Source organism: Magallana gigas, chromosome 3 (assembly GCF_963853765.1).
Source record: "Magallana gigas chromosome 3, xbMagGiga1.1, whole genome shotgun sequence".
NCBI lineage: Eukaryota > Metazoa > Mollusca > Bivalvia > Ostreida > Ostreidae > Magallana > Magallana gigas.
Window position 1 is genome coordinate 6,087,557 of NC_088855.1, and position 18,798 is coordinate 6,106,354.

The 18,798-nt window shown below is 34.0% G+C and overlaps 2 protein-coding genes across 3 annotated transcripts; one reads left to right on the forward strand and one right to left on the reverse strand.

The window, feature by feature from the left end:
• Nucleotides 1-2,124: 2,124 nt before the first annotated feature.
• On the forward strand, nucleotides 2,125-8,185 carry LOC105340536 (T-cell activation inhibitor, mitochondrial). Its single transcript, XM_034483346.2, has 9 exons — nucleotides 2,125-2,275; nucleotides 3,665-3,773; nucleotides 4,254-4,374; nucleotides 4,776-4,998; nucleotides 5,381-5,604; nucleotides 6,111-6,202; nucleotides 6,624-6,865; nucleotides 7,276-7,407; nucleotides 7,735-8,185. The coding sequence occupies exons 1-9, from the start codon at nucleotides 2,211-2,213 to the stop codon at nucleotides 7,970-7,972; spliced, it is 1,446 nt and encodes a 481-aa protein (XP_034339237.1). The 5' UTR covers nucleotides 2,125-2,210; the 3' UTR covers nucleotides 7,973-8,185.
• Nucleotides 8,186-9,254: 1,069 nt separating this feature from the next.
• LOC105340539 (leucine-rich repeat-containing protein 69) lies at nucleotides 9,255-16,549 on the reverse strand. 2 transcript variants are annotated; one of them, XM_011446652.4, is made up of 10 exons: nucleotides 16,148-16,549; nucleotides 15,483-15,609; nucleotides 14,253-14,325; nucleotides 13,086-13,281; nucleotides 12,760-12,831; nucleotides 11,163-11,264; nucleotides 11,025-11,065; nucleotides 10,844-10,867; nucleotides 10,101-10,239; nucleotides 9,255-9,734 (listed from the first exon to the last, which is right to left on the reverse strand). In XM_011446652.4, exons 1-10 carry the CDS (start codon nucleotides 16,322-16,324, stop codon nucleotides 9,624-9,626), a joined length of 1,062 nt encoding a protein of 353 aa, XP_011444954.1. In that variant the 5' UTR covers nucleotides 16,325-16,549; the 3' UTR covers nucleotides 9,255-9,623. The 2 variants fall into 2 exon arrangements, with proteins under 2 accessions (XP_011444954.1, XP_011444955.1); XM_011446653.4 differs by lacking the exon at nucleotides 10,844-10,867 and having other exon boundaries at nucleotides 9,478-9,734.
• Nucleotides 16,550-18,798: the final 2,249 nt, after the last annotated feature.

The following is an 18,798-nucleotide window of genomic DNA, read 5'->3' on the forward strand; positions in this document are numbered from 1 at the left end:
CTTTACACGTGGTTGAACACGAACGATAACTCTGTTCTGAATATTATCGTTTAATATAAATAACTGCTAGATGGTGAAATAAGACCTACATCTTGAAAGCTTTTCCCGTTTTAACATATATCAAAGTAGGATACGATATGAAAAACGACCAGTACTTACGTATTTTGAGAATATTATCCGAACACTTATACTTCCGCTCGAAATTTCACAGGAACTGAACAAATCTCGGTGAAGACTCGTGAACTTTCATTCGAGCACCTCTGGATTTATTACTTACTTAGCAACGATTAAGAAAACATTCCGAACACATTCGCAGGGGTGTATTTGGCGATAACTGATTCATAATGGGTAAATTAAAGTCGCCATGTTGTAATGTACTGTCATAAAGAGAAAAAGCAGTGGGATGTCGAGGATCATTACAGCTAAATATAAATCCTCAAAAGGGGGTCCGGACACCCTAACCCCTTCTGGTAAATTAAAATTTTTTAAATTAGAAAAAATATATCGAACCTCGGACCACCCCCTAGCGGAAAACGTAAACATCCCTTCCACCCCTTACCACTAGATTGGAAAAAAGGTTCCGGATCCGCGCATGCTTGATAAATATTAACTGATAATGCATCAAACACCATGCTCAGTTTTTGTACCGACCTGTTCGGACTCATTTTTTAAAAATTGTAGCTGGGTTGGACCTCTGATGAGTGGCAGACCCTGGAACGTTTCCTAAATGTGCCCGAAACACTGATTCGTTTCATATGTCAGGTCCTCTACGCAGTGGCGTCGGAAGCAAATTGAAAGTTGGGGGGGGGGGGGGGGGGGTAAACTAATCCTCAGAAATATTAACAAATATTAATATAAAAAAACCTAATTCCCAGAATCATGAAAATCCTAATCCGTGGGTGGGTGGGGGCTGAAATCTCTATGAAACTATGTGCCTATAATGGTTAGGTCTAACTTTGCAAAAAAGTGGGGGGCAAAGCCCCCCTAGTCCCCCCCCCCCCCCCTACCCCCCCCCCCCCCCCCCCCCCGGTTCCGACGCCTATGCTACCGACGACCGCCACGAGTAGTACCGGGTGTCAATGATTGTATACACGGGAAAGAGAAAATGGGTGAATAAGACGAAGCAAATGTCGATTGCATTCTATTATCTTCAGAAATATTGACAAATATTAATTTAAAAAAACCCTAATTCCCAAAATCATGAACATCCTAATCCGTGGGTGGGTGGGGGGCTGAAATCTCTATGAAACTATGTGCCTAATGGTTAGGTCTAACTTTGCTAAAAAGTGGGGGGCTAAGCCCCCCTATCCCCCCCCCCCCCCCCGGTTCCGACGCCTATGCTACCGACGACCGCCACGAGTAGTATATACCGGGTGTCAATGATTGTATACACGGGAAAGAGAAAATGGGCGAATAAGACGAAGCAAATGTCCATTGCATTCTATTATCAAAAAAATACAGTTTTAAATCTATTTTAATTTTTTTATATTATTATATTTGTTAATTATATGACACAATCATCAACTGCGCAATTTCTAAATATAGTGGATAATTATACATGTATTTAAAACACGAACAAGAAATTCCCGGACATCCAGATTTGATATACTTAGTATTTTACTAGAAAAACCTATTTTGTTGCAGTTTAACCCATTTGGTTTTTCAAATTTTAAAAAAGGAAATGAATTTTGGATAATTATACATGTATCTCTATATACCACTACAAGAATGGTATTCTAAGGTTTTCCAGATATGGAACGTATAGGTAGGGATGTAAAAAATTCAACCCTATTTATAAAATCATAACCTCATTTTAATAAGTAACCAGTCACTCAAACTGAATGATTAAAAGGTTAAGAAATTTTCAGAATTAATGTCCAAAAGAAAAGACACAAAAAATACACTATATATACATAAATATGAACATGTATACATAAATCGATACATATTGGCCTAATTATATATTATGTCGATAAATAGAATTTAATACTTTTTTAATTTTTAGATCACCTTTCTCGAAACACATGAATATTTTTTTTTTTATTTATTTTGATGCGTTGAAAAACGTTCCATGTTGAAGATATTCCATCTTATAATCTTGTTACCAATCAAGTAACCCTTCCGAATAGTAAACGAATAGGTTGTCTACTAAACTGGTTCACGTTACATTTGAACTAGTTCGCCTTGATCAAAAACAAAACAATGGTGTCATGAATGTCCTTCGTTGTCCATTTAAAAGTCGCCAAGCTTCATTATCGTGCAGCTGTCTTAATCTGTAGGTTATTATGGAATATGATCAACGTTATATATAAAGCGGAGACATTATATTTCAGGCCTCTACATAAGAAAGTTCTGGATAGAACCTGAACACCTTTTCGTTTTTTGTTTTTTTTTGGAAATGCTCAATAATCAGGGTTGTACTGTTGCAGAGCCTGTAGGTAATAAAGTAAAAGTCGTTTATCTTGATGGTACATTTTGTTCAGGACATTACATTGTACCCAAAATCATTTGAAACCATTTTACTGCCAACTGAAGTTGTCATTGATTTTGAACACGTACTCTTTAACTTGTTAAAAATCACTATTTATGTCAAAATCATTACATTATCAAACTGAAAAGTGGGGAAATACATTTAAACACTTAGATTTAAACTATGATGTTAAATTCTTGTGCTCAAATGAGGCATTTCGGTGTTTTTGAAGGGCATTTCGGTAAATCACGGGTATTTCTGTAATTCTAGTTACCCGTTAATTTACGTACCAAAATCATCTCCACCGGCCCGGTCCATCTGTTCATTAGCTGTTCATTGGTTTGTGATCCAATATTGCTATACCGAGTAGGCCCTATATATGGTATCACATAAACTCTTTAAAAATATGTTGCGCTTAATGCTGCTTATCATAGTGGTATACTTATATTCCCATTAAACAAAGTAAATTTCTTACAGTAGATTTTTTTTAAGGTATTCAATGTATAATGAAGGGATATTGAACAATTTTGAATGGTTTAAAACCAGTTAAATATGTACTGCTAAAAAACAATGAAAGTGAAATGAACCAAATTCACATGACTGACAACTTATAAGAAGCCGGTCATTTTGCACCTTAAAATTTTTTAAAGAGTTTTCTCCCCTTGTTGAAAAAATTTTTTTTAATTTCGTCAGAATATCTGCGGTAAATGATTCATTTTAATTCATATTTTAATAAAGAGAAAGTTTATGCATGTATTAACCAAGAGAATTTTACAAATTTTAAGTTACTTTTTACAATATCGCATTAAAACATACGTTGCCCATAGACTTCAATACAAAATTCAAGGTGTAATTAGTTGGCCCATAATTAATATTTTGAAAATTCCTTTGGTGGAGTATTTTCATTTGATAACACCTTCAAAATGATACCATGATTAGGAATATCGGACCATTCATTTCTTAGGTACAAAATGTGGTCGTTATACATCGAATACCTTAATTCACAGTGCATTAAAGTACTAAAAGATAATTGATAAAAATTTGAATGATAGACAAATTGATCCCTTCACAATAACTGTGAAATTGCTCTTTAGCAGGGAAAATTGATAAGTAATTGTAAGTGACGTAGATTAAAAAATTGATGTTTCACCAAACTATGTAAATTTGCCTTACAAAAGAGTTTTTGAATTTCAGAACTTTAAGAATTTGCCGGTGTTTGAGTGTGAGTGAGGCAGCTACCGCTTTGAGACCATTCTACTTCACAGTCCATCCAGATCTCTTTGGACAGCACCCCAAAGAAAGGGTAACGTTATTCAGCAGCACTATAAATGTATATATGTAATATCTTGTATATACTAATTAATATAGTTATATTATTAAATGGATGCAGTATTGATTTTAATTTTAAAAATATGTCTTTGAATTTTTATTGTTTCAAAGAATGACTGCCTTTTCAACCTTTAGGGACTTTCAATGTTTATATGTAAATATTTATCAGAATAAAAACCTACAAAATGTTTTGAATTTTTTTGTATAAGACGCTGCAACAAATATTGTATATTACAGTTATTTTAGAAATTGTATTTAGTCCTCACTTCTGATGTTTAAATAAATTAATTACTGGGGGACAGTGCTTTCTATTTGAAAACCTTCTTTTATAGAAATCTGAATGATATAAATAGGAGTATCTAAATGTGTCTTTTTCATTTAAGTTTCCAAACTGGTAATCTTTACTAATCCTAAATTTCTAAACTTCTGTGACTGTCACTTCATTTTTAACCAGTCCATCAATGAAGACTCCCTTAAAAAGCTACATCAGTATATATTTGCCCTCAGAAAGCAGGAGAATGTTCCACCTACCAATCTGACATTTTTTGCCAAAAATGATGCTGACAGAGACCAAGGTAAGGTTAGAAATTACTGTAGATTCCTTATTTTACGCGAGTACTTAATTCGGCAATTCTACCGTTTTTTATCAAATCGCAAGAACATAAAATCGTGAATGCAGAATTTTTATCATAGTTTCGTGTAGTTTACAAATATCTGAAAAATAAGAGAGATTTTTAAATTTGTGAGATGTGCTTCTTGCGATTTTATGCGGATATTTATTCCATAGGCTTAGGTAGAAATCTATAGTACTCACTTTTAAAATCATGTCTCACCATGTTTTATATTCATAGGATATTAGAAATAATCAACGTTATCTCATTTTGTAATAAGTACATGTGTTTGGAAATGTACACTTCAACTGGAGTCCTTAAAAAATAAGTCGGTTTTAAATTGCAACCAGCTCTTTGTCTTTCAGGTCTAAGTCATATAAAGGTCCATCTGGCCTCATCAAGCATCCGCGACACTGTCACTACAGTTCTCACTTCCTGCCAGCTGCCTCTGGATTACATTAACACAATATCAGAAGTTCCCACATCCTCCAAAACCAAGGTGCACCATGGACCGGATTTCAGAGATATTTTTGCTGGTCGTAAAGGAGGAGAAGCGTTTTACAGAAAAGTGGAAAAATTAAATTTACTGTAAGTATTTTCCAGTATTAATGTACGCATTTACCTTAGGTAGTAGGAATACTGATTTATATACATGTATCGGTGATGTCTAATACATGTATAAGATATATTATTGAAGAGATACATGTAACTCTCAGAATATTAATTCTATATGAGTATCAAGTGTCAACAAATCCAGGAAAATTTTGCAGATGGTACAGTATTTGAAAATTCAAAACTAGCTTTTGCAAGACTTTCATTGGTTTTGATTTCTCACATTTGCTTACATATGTATTATCTGTATTGATTCAAGTATCATTAGTTTATCCATATGACAGATTATAAAAGAAAACATAAATTGTTTATTGTTAATTCTTTAGTATCCAACCAAACCTTTATTTGTTTATTGTAGATCTTGGATAAAAACCAATTCCAAAATATCCAGGAAGAAATCACAAGAATCCCGAGATTACAGTAAGGATGTTAAAGAAATCACTGGGCGGCTGAAGAAGATGGTGGGGGTGAGGGCCATCGGATGGCACACCAACTGGGGGCCCCGTCGATTCACTGCATGCCTGACCTCATTAGAAAAGGTTTCAGAAAACCACCCAATCGTAGTCAAAAAATTCCTCTTTGGTAAGTGACTTAATATCAGAACAGTAATTTTCTTTAAGCCCATATTTAGTGTAATAGGTGCATGTATCTCTGTTACATAACTTAATACGCTATATGTGATTCTGTATTGATACTTTTAGTTTGAACAACATGTTATCATATTATACATATACATGTACTGCATGGCTTTGATGGTGACATACATGTACCATTATATTTTCCCCGAGGTGACATAAAGCCCTGGAATTTATGTTGCCCGATGCCAAAGGCAGAGGGTGATATAACATTTCAGGGCTTTCCTTTTACTGAGGAACAAATACTGTATTGTCACCAGAGAAAACAAAGGCGTGTTCAGCAGAGCCAGTGGTTGTGAGCGCTCGACAAAATTTGTGATGCAGATATAGTGAATTTTGGTGAGCGCTGGCAAGCAGGCAATCTGCTGAACACGCTTCAGAATAACAGTATGTATATGCATTGAGAAATTAGAATTAACTACTCTGAAATGCTTCTAAACCTATACTTCACAGGGAGGAATGTGGTATTCACTGACAGAAATGGAGTCAGTTTGTCAGGGGAGGTGTGCCTGAACCATACCGATGTTCCCCAAGTCTGGTTAATGGTATGTTTTATTGTTGTCTGGTTAATGGTATGTTTTATTGTCTACCATGGTGAATTTGCTGTTGTTTTAAGGCATAATCTTTTCATGTTAATTTGTTGTTGTTCAGTTTTATTCAAAGAAATTCTCTAAATAATACAGTTTCATGTATCATGTTTTCAAACTTTTATTGAGGTTACCAACACTACATACAAGTACAATGTATTTCAGAGTTCATGACAAATGGTCACATTTCTTAAAGACCATATAGAGCTCTACATTAAATTTTCTAGTTTATATTCTTCATTTTTGCATTTCTGGGGTTATTATGGTTTTGGTAAAAGATCATATTTTGCATTTTGTAACGCAATAGATAGGTAAATGCTACTCTGCAGATTTTCCACTTATTATATTTATCATTGTCTTACATGTACTTGCTTTACAGAGACTGTCATCAGTTCCTGCTTATGATGCTGTGATAGAACGCCTTCCCTACATGGAACAGGAGTTATCTCGCTTGTTGTGTCACATCAAGATCCGGCGACGGGAACGACACCACATCGTGATGGCCGAGGAGTATGAGGTTCTATTGAACAAGATTTTAAACACGATGCGACGAAACCAGGATCTTGTGAGGCGAATGTTTAGAAGTGGTGATCTTTCACGCCTTGAAATGGTTGTCGAGGGGTAAGTTGTTAGAGTTTCAATTGAGAATATGTGAACTTAATAAGGTTATGAATTTGGCCTAAAATTCATTCAGAGTTTAGGGTCAGATACAAGTAACATCAAAACTTTCTGAAAATAGTTTGATTTTTAATTCATTCTTGAAGAACATCCAATGTACATGTAAATCATAATGTTGGCTTTCCATTACTTTTGAAGAGCATATAAATAGTTAATATATTTATGAACATATTCTGTAATACATGTATATTTACACATTTTTAACAGAATTCATACTTTTCACATATTTTCTAAAATCATATTCTTCTTCATTGATCTGAAGAATTATAGTAAGGTTATTCACAACTCACATGTGAAATTTTGTTTGTATATGTATATTTGGGACTCATGTTAACATTACATGTTGTTTACAGCTCCTCGGCCCCACTAACCTTGACAAACTTAGGACAGTATTTGATTCCCGTGTCTATGCCCGGCTCAATGATTGTAGATTTCATAGCCAAAACACAGCAGCAGGCCGAAGAGCGTTTAAAGGACGCCATCTCGTAAGTCCTTGCACAGACTTTTATGTTTCATCTAACAAAAGATTCATGTTACAGTAGGTTTCATAAAAAAACTTGTTTTTGGTATACCAGTAAATATTCTGTTAACTAACGTGCGTGTACTGGTATATCATTATACTGAAACAACTGTTACTGTTGCATTGATCATAGAGCAGTTTTGTGAGGAAGTTTTATTAATGAAATAAATTCTGAAAATACTTGTAGTCTTGTACAAGATTTTATATGTCACATACATGTATTTTTTTTACAATGTTGATTTTGTGTAGATGAAAGAACTTTTATAGCAATGATACGTTGTGCCTGTTTTAGCCTGAAGATGATTGAAGATGAAGTGATTCAGCAGTGCCAAGATAAACTAGGTTTGATCCACCTGGAGAAAGACTTAAACATCTCTCCCGCCCAGATGACGCAGTGCTGTGAGAGACTGATGGACAATGCTGATGAGATCACTACTTACATGGAGGGCGTTCGTGTGAGAGTGACACAGTATTATTCTGTCACGGACGATGGGTTAGTGTGTATACCGTGGAACTGGGAAAATGATTGAGTCAAATTCATACACAATATTTGGTTTTATTTTTATGAGGGCATTCTTGGAGTATTAATAAATTACGTTAATGATTTATTAAATCTTGCCTTGTTACACCAATTGTGATATTTTTTTTTATAATATCAGGTTTTAATATTTTTTTTATGTATATGTATTACCAATACATGCATTAAAAGCTTTGCTGAAATATAAATATTGTGGTTACCTGTATGACACTTTCTTGGGTTATATTTTAAAATTAGTGCATGATTTTAAGAAGCGAAGATAAGATTTCATCATATATTTTCTTTCAATGTGGCTTTTGAACAGATCTTTAACATACCCCTAGTAAATAATAGCATGTCACAGGGTTTATTTGCTAATCAGAAAAACCCTAAGGTGCAAAATATATTTCAACTGGCTACCGATATCCCTCAACAAATGATTAAGCAAGTACATGCAATGTACATTGTGTATAATAATCGTAATCATGCCTGTATAACAAATCTGTTGGTGTTGACATATTCAGTGGCGGATCCAGGATGTGATGAAATGGCGGGAGTCAAGGGGCCGCCTGGAGGCTCTCAGAGGGCCCAGGTAGCTGGAAAGCTCCCAAGTACCTGGTCCAATTTCATTAGTTATTCTAGCTTTATTTATGTACTTGATACATTATAAGATTTATGAAAATAACAACTAAAATTGGTTTGATTTTTTTTCTGTAGTTCTGCTAATTGTGTGGATTTTTTTTTCATTTCGATCATACAAAAGGGGGCAGGTCCCCCTCTGAATCCCCCAATGTTATTTTTATGTTAAAAAAATAGAAGAAAAATAAGATGTAGAAATAGGCATTTTAATGTTAGAAAAAAATATAAAAATAAACTTTCAATGATATAACAATAAAAATGTGTTTACAAAATCAACAATAATAAAACTCAAAATACAAATACCAATTCATGTTATCGGTAGTTAAGTTTTAAGAAAAACTACCGGTACTCGATATGCACAGATTTTAGAGGTGTGTCACAAAAAGCAACTGATGTTGCTCTTTTTTTTTGGACAACCTACCCCCAATGCATGGCTCCAGCTAGACACATATAATAAATATTTGGGCAAACATTTCTTAAAACTTCAAACTTTTGTGAACAAGTGAATGTAAATACAAATTTCTATACATTAAAAATATACAAGAATAATTTAGATGGCAAAATGATAAAACACTCTCTTTTATTCAGGAAAAAAAAAGAAAAGTCTGAATTAAGATAAAACGTCATCTGCACATTTTATATATATTCTCACAGACGTGAATTTTAATGGTAGTTTATACCATGCAACTTGCTTAACTCTGATATGCATTTCAAAAAGGCCAATGCAAATTCTGTACATAGTCCAGACAGAAACTCCAGCCACTTTAAACATTAACAGAATATTGGACATAAACACCATAGTCAGTTACATGTACATATCACTGGAAAAACTTTGTTTCTCTTGCAAAGGATTTTTGATGCTAATTCAAAGGAAATACACATGTATATAACTTACATGTGTTTATGGGTCACGATAGTTTAATGAGGACACATATCAGCATCAACATATTCGAAGAGCAAATCACATGATACGACAGAGTTACTTCTCTTGGACAGACTCCTTTAAACAATGATCTACTTTGAGGTCAAGGAAAGGCCACACCATAGTAATCATGCCCTGAAGAGTTGAAACATCGATAGGAACAGAGTAAAGCCCGCACTGGGATCAGACCCGACAGGTTGTTGAGTTTCAAATCCTGAGAAATAAATCATCAGTATGATCGAAGTTTTAAAATGTTACACACACTTCAAGAAGCGTCAAAGAACAGAATGTCAAGTTACACCAAAGAAAGCTATGCATTTTAAAAATACTGGGGTCATATGCTGGGATAGCTTGATACAGCTTTATGTAGAGTGGATTCCACTTAAACTGACAGTCAATTTGTCAGAGAAAAATTATCAGCATGAAGTTAGATATTGTATAAACCCTCCTAGAAGCATCCAAGAATGCATTACACCAAAGAAAGCTATGCATTTTAAAAATAATGAGGTCATAGTTGTAAGCAGTTACTGGTACATGTACTAGCTATTCATGTCCTCATAGTTAAATTACAGGTCCTTACCTCTCTAGCATCTACAAAGCGTACACACTCCAGCCATGTATTGAGGAAGGACTCCCCACACACGGCACATTTACTGGACTGGGCCAGCATCTCCTTGATCTGGGGGTAATGGCGGATAGCCTTCCTCAGGTAGGACCACCTACAATCAGTTGTAAAGGAGTCAATAACTCATGAAACATAACCCGTCGGTCCCAATTATAATTAAAAACTTCATTGATGGTTTCATACTGCCTCAAGTGAATAGTAACTTGGCTACTGTTCTACTTATGGTAAATTTCAAGATCAACAAGAGAAATTTCTGTAGTAAAAACAGATACTGGTATATTGAATTTCATATTTCTTGGCAAACTATTGGTAACTATTTTTTTACCATAAACCAGTACCGTATTTATGTACCTAGTTGTAATTTTCAAGAACCAGAATAAGGCATCAAATCTGATTACATTCAATACAGACTATTTTTTTCCATCATCCATCTTCATCACTCACAACATGAACCAGGTACCCATACATTGTTAATGGTTTTATTTATTTCATGGAAAGCATGCATATATATGTAAGAATATGCAATGACACTGAAGCTGATTGAAAATTTACAACACATCAAGCATGTTACAAACATTCTCTTTGGGTCAAGCTCAGGGAAACAGCCTTTAACAACTTTTCATTAACATTGTAAACTTATACATGAATTACATTAGGATATAGAAAACCATGAAGTATAAAGTGGAAATAAATGTCACCTGTCTTTTCCAGCAGTCGGTTTACTGAAAATTACTCTTTTAGTTTACAAATAGAAATATTTCTATATGCAACATGTATCTCACATATAATATATAGGTTGCATGAGTATATAATTGTGATTGAATTTCAGTGAATTTATGCAGCGTTAAATAACAGTAATTAATAATATTTAATTCTTACCTATCCTTGAGTTCCTTCATAATGTATCTTGCACCAATTTCCTGTGAATGAAATGAAATAAAATATGTTATCATCATATTCTACATAAACAGTTGATTGTTATGAGATTAATATCCCTCCTACTGCCTTACAATATACCTTCAGTGAGAGGACCTCCTCTTCTTGTACTGAGTGGACAGGAATGTGTTGTAACAGGGGGTTTTCCTCACAGTGTAACTCTTTCAAAGGGAGAGCACTCAGCTAAACAGAAAATTGTCTTTTTATAAAGTAAATTATACAGTCAACGCTTGCAATTACATGTAGTTAATTTTTTAAACTGGCCAAACAGTTCAATGAGTCTATTCAAAATCAAAATGCCAGGAGAAATGCGAATATTCTGACTGTCATGTGAACACAGAGTCTGTTATAAAATTAATTTATTTTTAGACATGATTTTCTCAAATTATGAGATTTCTGAAGGAAAAAAAACTCCAATTTTAAGGTCAGACGACACGTTCCTCGAGAATCTTTTTTGTATCTCCTCGTAATAAAGAGTTCCAATAAAAAATATTAATTTTATAATTACTTTGAAAATGATCAAAATTTACTTGGATATGGTTATATGTCTAGATGGTCGAGTGGTTAGAACCGTGGACGGTCACTGCCAGAAGCATATAGGTTCTAGAGGTCGTGAGTTCAAAGCCCTGCCCCGGCGGAGATATTGTTCTAATATAGTGAATTTCGCTGTGCTGTAGATGTATTTATTTTATGTCAGCAAGTGTATTTTCAAGAAGGTTATATAGGAAATTGCATACTCTAGTATTTTGCAGAAATGCCTGGTAAGGTACCCTAATTTTTTGCAAGAAAGCTTGTCAAAGTAGTAGTAACCCATTAACAAATTCCTGGAAAAAGTTATCTAAAATTGAGGAACACGTCGTCTCACCTTAATACAAAATTGACAAAATGCAAAAACTTACTATTTTTAGGATTAGAAATTGTTTAAATATGGTTTATTCTTTTAACTTTTACTTTATTAGAGATTTGTAGAACCTCTGACAATGTACAGAGTGAACATGCATGATATTTATTAAGGTCGGACGCAACGTACCTATCTTCCATTTGTTTTCTATTTTTTCCTATCTCCACAATGTGAAGATTTCTAAAAGTAATTTCATAATTATATTTTCATGTTATATGATACTTTTTTATTTAGATATAAGGTGTTTAATTAAAATTTATAAACATGACTTTATTTATAAGCTTTCAAATGCATTTTGCATGCTCCTGTTTTAAGATAGCCTGGTAATGTACCCTGAATTTTTGGGAATAAACAGGTTTAAATGTTAATAAAATAAGGAATAGTATATCAAGGAAAATTATATAAAATTGAGGAACGTCTTGTGAGTCCTTATGTATACATGTATATGTACCCGGTAGCCATTTCCTTCTATCTAAGTTTACTTTATTATCCTTTATACATGTGTATTAGAACCATTTTGATAAGGCCTTGGACTTTCAGTAGGATGTAAATATCTATTTCTTGCGTAAAAACAAGTTAAAATGACGCTGGTTTCAAGCGAAACATACACTGATTGCGTAGCCTTCGCTCAAAAGCCAGACAAATCTTGTTGATTTCAAAGAGCCATTACTGAGTGGCCAGCAATGAAACAGACAGGCCTACATCACATTGCCGATTGACACAACTACCCAAAGTCCAAGCTCTTGTTAAAATGGTTCTATTTTGTTCCTGTATTACCTCAGTAGGAAAAATTCTCAGTTCATTTGCAGCAATATCAACTGTCCTTAATTTATAACACTTTCCTAGACTCTGCAAAATACATCAGGAGAAAGTACAATTAAGTAAGACGGCTTATAGATCATTTTTTGTCAAGAAAGAAGACTTACATAAACATATACCAATTTTAACATATATTTAATAAAAGTAGACATGTTTACTGGTACACATATACTATTTATTAATTTAATACTAATTCAATCATCAGAGAACTTTAAATTTTTGTGAGATAGTGAATTGATATTTACATTACATGCTGCCTCTGAATCCCCTTTTACATAACTCACCTCTGGCAATTCTCTAATTTTGTTCTTCTGAAGGTACAATTTTTCTAGATTGACAAGGAATCCAAACTCAAGCGGAAGACTTGTCAGTTGGTTATTGGCTACATGGAATTCCTCCAGTCTAAGTAATGCACAGATTTCCACGGGCAGCTCTGTTAACTGGTTCGAATCCACTGACAGATGCTGGAGACTAGACAGTCTGGGATGGGAAATTCAGAGTTATGATACAACTTCATGAAGATTTCTCAAAGTACATGTCTATTTATTATATGTGTACTGTAGTCATTGCACTATACTGATACCAAAAAATATTTAATCTAGCACAAACACATAATATGAGAACCTTTTTTTTTTTTTTTAGATTTATTCAGTATAAGAACTACATGTAGGAGAAAAAATTTATACATGTACCAAGGTAAATGTAAATTTCAGATGTGACCTCAAAGGTTAGGATTTGAATTGCTATAAAAGCATGTATGATAGAGATCAGTCCTCACTATTAAAAGAGTTTTGTCATTGAAGTAGTCATGTACTTACATAATACATGCATGTTCAATATAATTAATAGCTATCAGTTTACATGAGTCATATTCGTAATTGTTGAATATAATAAAACTATTTTAAGGTCAATATTAATATGGATTAAAGTACATTGTAATTGAAATACTTTCACCGCTTTAGAATTTTCAAATTTTACAATATTTAATGAAAAAATTGCTTTTGAAAATATTTGGAAAAGTAAAAATAGTAAAACTCCCAGTGGGATCATCTTCGCTAGCCAAGGGTTTTCGGTCCACTTTGCTCCCCATAAACTTTATGGGGAGCAAAGTGGACCGAAAACCCTTGGCTAGCGAAGATGAGTGGGATTCGAATTCATGACTTACAGATTTGTAGTGAGTCCTTTAACCCACTGTGCTACACCGTTAGGTGACAATACTGGGAAAGAAACTACTTACACAATTACACTTCATTTAATTGTTTATTTCGATAAACAATACGTCACAACATGGAAGTGTCCCATACCACCTTAATTTTGCGATTGATGCCAGGCCTTGTAGTTGGGTTATACATTGTGTTTTACAGTAACACATGCATTATTTTTATTCATATACATTGCATGGTCATCAAAACAACAATGCATTTTACAAAATTGAAAAATTTGTTTCTTACCTACATATTTCAGGAGGAAATGTTTTTAGGTTGTTTGAATTTAGGTTAAGGAATGTTAAATTCCTCAGGTTTGCTGAAAAAGTAATAAACAGAATGTTAAGAAGGAGAATTAATCCTGATAATGTATGTTATGTTGAAATATGAAGAAAAATAAAAAGATTTGTGGATACAGCTGAGACATCAATTTCATTTAGATGTGATAATTAGATCGGTTTTATTGCTGAAGCTAGATAGTGGTTCAAATCCTGGTCTGGTCCATCATTTTTTTCTATCCCATTAAATTTGGTGCCTTGACCGACAAGTTTTAATACTCTTGCCAAGGAAAAGAACCTGGGATGGTGATATTCAAGGGTGAACGATCTGGAGGAAGGAATGTGACGGTCAGACTGTATAATTGATTGCCAGTACATGCCAAATAGCTCAGAATGAATAGAGATTTAGAAGGCCCTGATTTGAATCCTGTCATTATTTCTCTCTTACATATGAATACTGTGGAATCATCATTGTTCATGAGGGACCAATTTAATGTTTGTGGCTTTCATGGGTAACCCTTGCTAATGACTTTACATCACCGCAAACCTATATACACTATTATTTGTTTATTATTTATTAAAATTAGCCTAATTATACTACCAACGAAATTACGTCCCCACGAACCAGAAACATTTTGGCTACAGACAGACATTGACCCCACAAATATAATGATTCCCCAGTATAACTCTGAACTCGGAAATCATTAGATTTATTAACAAACAGCTGTATAAGATGTCCACAATTTATACAGGCCCCCTGAACCTCTTGTCAATTAAGTGCTATCTGGCACCAGTATTTGAAGTGGTCTTACAGTCACTTTCCTCTCCTCTTAAATCATGCCTTCAAAGATTACCCCAGGCTCTTTCCAGCTAGGGATGGTCATGGCACCAAATTTATTGGGATGAGAGAAATATGATGGATCAGACCAGATTCAAACCTGAGCTCCCTAAATCTATAGTCAGGTGCTCTACCAACTGAGCTATTTGGGCCCGCTATATAATCAAACCAGTCTGACCATCACACATGTTTAATTCTTGCCACCACATATAATTTCATGTGTTGATATTGTGACGTTAAAATATTCTGGGGAGAAATAATACCTGGGAAGGGTTATACGCCAGTTAAAAAGAAATATAATAATACCACAAAATGTCAGCGTATTCTTAAATAAGACAATGTTGAATAATTTGGACATACTTAGCACTTTTGGAGCCAGAGTTTTCAGCTTGTTGTTGAACAGATGAAGTTTCTCTAACATTGTAAGATATTCAAGGACTTCGGGTAATTCTTCAAATTCATTATTTCCCAGATTTAGGATCTGTAGCTGAAAACAATAACAATGATCGACTCGAATCAGTTCTCGTCAGAGGCTAACTGATGTAAATATATACTGTAAGGTGAAAATAAAATCGAAGGTGCTAATACAAATAATTAATGACCGCCCCCACAAAAAAATAATCAAATGTTTATTTACAGCATAGGCGTCGGAACCGGGGGGGGGGGGGGGGGGGGGGGGGGCTAGGGGGGGCTTAGGCGCCCCCCCCCCCCTTTTTTTGCAAAGTTATACCTAACCATTAGAAACATAGCATGATAGAGGGTTGAGCCCCCCCCCCCCCCCACTTTTTCTCGTAGGAATGATTATTGTTCGTGAATTTACCTTGAAAGATTGAGAAGTTGGATTCAGAAGCATACTAGCCCCCCCCCCCCCCCCCCCCCCCCCGGATTAGGTATTTCATGATTTTGGGAATTACTTTTTTCTCAATATTTCTGAGGATTAGTCTCTAGGCCCCCCCCCCCCCCCCACTTTCAATTTGCTTCCGACGCCAGTGTACAGTACTCACGAATGTAATCAATCTACTTACCTGAAACAAGTGACTAAGCTCCATTGGAAGAGTATTTAGCTTGTTCCCTCGTAATTGAAGATGTAAAACACAATCAAGCTTTCCAATGATCTTTGGCACTTTGTCTAATTTCTTATTGCATAGGTTTAAGGCTTTTGGTTTACCCTTAAGAGCACGAACAAGCATAGTGTCCGCCATTTTGACGCTGTTTTGTTGCTATACAGTAATGATACAACCTATAGATATATGAACTATGGTGATCTCAACAATCAATGCTTACTTTGATAAAACATATCAAACACTTGATTAAAACATGAGTAAGTATTAGTATTTTATAAAGATGTAATCGGATAGTATTATAAATGAAGGCATATTCGAAAATATACCCTATCGCTAGCTTTGTATGTATATTACCATAGTAGCTTGTACATTATTGATTCGAATTAAGGTTCTCGGGTATTCAAAAAACTCTTTCCGATTCAATTCTTCTTAAGATATATTCCACGATAATACTAAATCACTTAAAATCAATATTATAATAGTTTTTAGCTATTCCTTTTGTCCGGTATAGGTGCATGTTCCAGAATGCTAAGCATATGGAGGGGAAAATTATATGCCTGGTCACTTTTCCACAGGGGGCCCAAGAAAATTCTATGTCGTACCCAACATATACGAAGATGGGTGGATAAGGCGTGTAAAATGCCCATACACGGTCGGACAAGCTACTGAAAAATCAAGATATAGATAAATCTGATTTTTTAAAACAAAAATCATTTAAAACAATATATATTTAACATATCACTGATTTTTAACGTATAAATATGTTCAATACTTGCAATATGTTGACTGAAACAGGTGTATACCGTATCAAAACCTGCAAATACTGTCATTTTTTTAGAACTTCAAGGCATTTTCTTTAATAGAATGGTTCTGTGCTCCATATTTCTCTCATAGTCTAAATAAGGTCTATTGGAAAACAAACGGATTTCAATCAACAAAAACGTGGAGAGATGACCCACTATGCGTTAGAAATATCATTTTGTATACAGTTGAACGTTTTGAAAAAATAATACAAGTCCGTAAATTCGTGGTCAAAGTCACACATAACGTTTTAACTTCCTACTTAGCTTTGCTGAAATGGCTCAGTGGTTAGGTTACCTGAAATATGCTAACCTTATGTATCTAGGGTTTTTATGTTATGGGTTCGATTCCACCAAAATTTCAGGCAACTTTTTTTTTCTTATCTTTTGTTAAATATATCAAAAACTAAATATAGTTAGAAATTGTGCTTTTGCAAACTTGTATTATAATGTATTTAAATAGATTTAATTGGGGAAAATGAATTCGAAATTGTATTTCACTACTGAACCGAATGGGCATTTGCGCCATCTTATTCCCCTATCTTCTTTGTTAAAAAGTCAATACTCGTCCAATTTCTTTTAAAGGAAAAAAATCTTAATTAAACAGACAGAGGTGGTCTGTAGCACTGAAACAGCTCTGCACAGAAATTTCAGTCACTTAATTCAAACCACGTAAAATTTATCAGACTTGATTTTTACGCATGTTATTCATATACTTGTACGCATAGATATTTATTAATTCATTCATGCATTCTAAAATGTTACATGATCGTTAAGCAGTAGAATGCTTTGTTTAGTGATTCATTCATGATTTAAAGGTAGTAACATCATAGAAAATATACATGCATATAACCGCTTTAGCGGGTTATGTAAATCAGTTTTTTCTGCAACGATCGCTAACTTCATAACCCACATGAATCATCAAAGAAAGCATTTTAATGTTTATATTTACTTCTTTCTTTTAATACGTTAATGAATGGATCGTAAAGAGTAAGTAAAATTAAACTAAATCATTGTTAATGTATACCAGTACGTTAGATTCTGATACACAGGCACTTGACGTTATAAATTTTTGTCATAATAAAAATGAATACCCTATACCAATAACTCTGTCGTCTTATTTAGGAAATTGAGTCAGACATTATGATTATTTTGTTGTCCATGGTTTGAAATAAACTGGTTAGAACTGGGGCGTGTAGATTTCAGTACTATCACACAACGCAGTTTCTATAGAACTGTGAATTGCAATCAATTTCCAAAAGAGATAGAAAGAATCATACTTAGTGGATGTAAATATATTTATGATATTTTCGAAGTTTAAAAAAATCATTATATTTTATAAATAATGAAGAGGGATCCCATAATAAAATCTGTTTTATAGGCAGTTTATACAGTCAGTTTTGCAGTTGATCAATATTTACACACCGGAGGAGAAATGCAGGCGTATTAATTTTTCCCCGTTTAACCCACTCTTATACGCTTGTAGAAAAATGGTTAAATAATATTAACTGTGCTTGTAGCTTTAACTACTGTCCAGAGTCAAATGAGTATGCTAGTTTTGGGTTAAACCAAATCCCGAATGTGATATAATTTTTCACAGTTAAATATGAAATACCAAAGACTAAATTAACGAATTTTTTTTATAATTTATTTTTTTCGTAATAAAAATATCTAGTAGCTCTGTTAGAATAATTTTGTAAATAAATCGTGACAACAAGTAGGTTTACAATAAATATTCTGATCCTCTGACTAGTTCTCAGGAATGTACTATTTGACTGGTTCCCTTCAGTCAGACGGCTACCGTCCTTAATC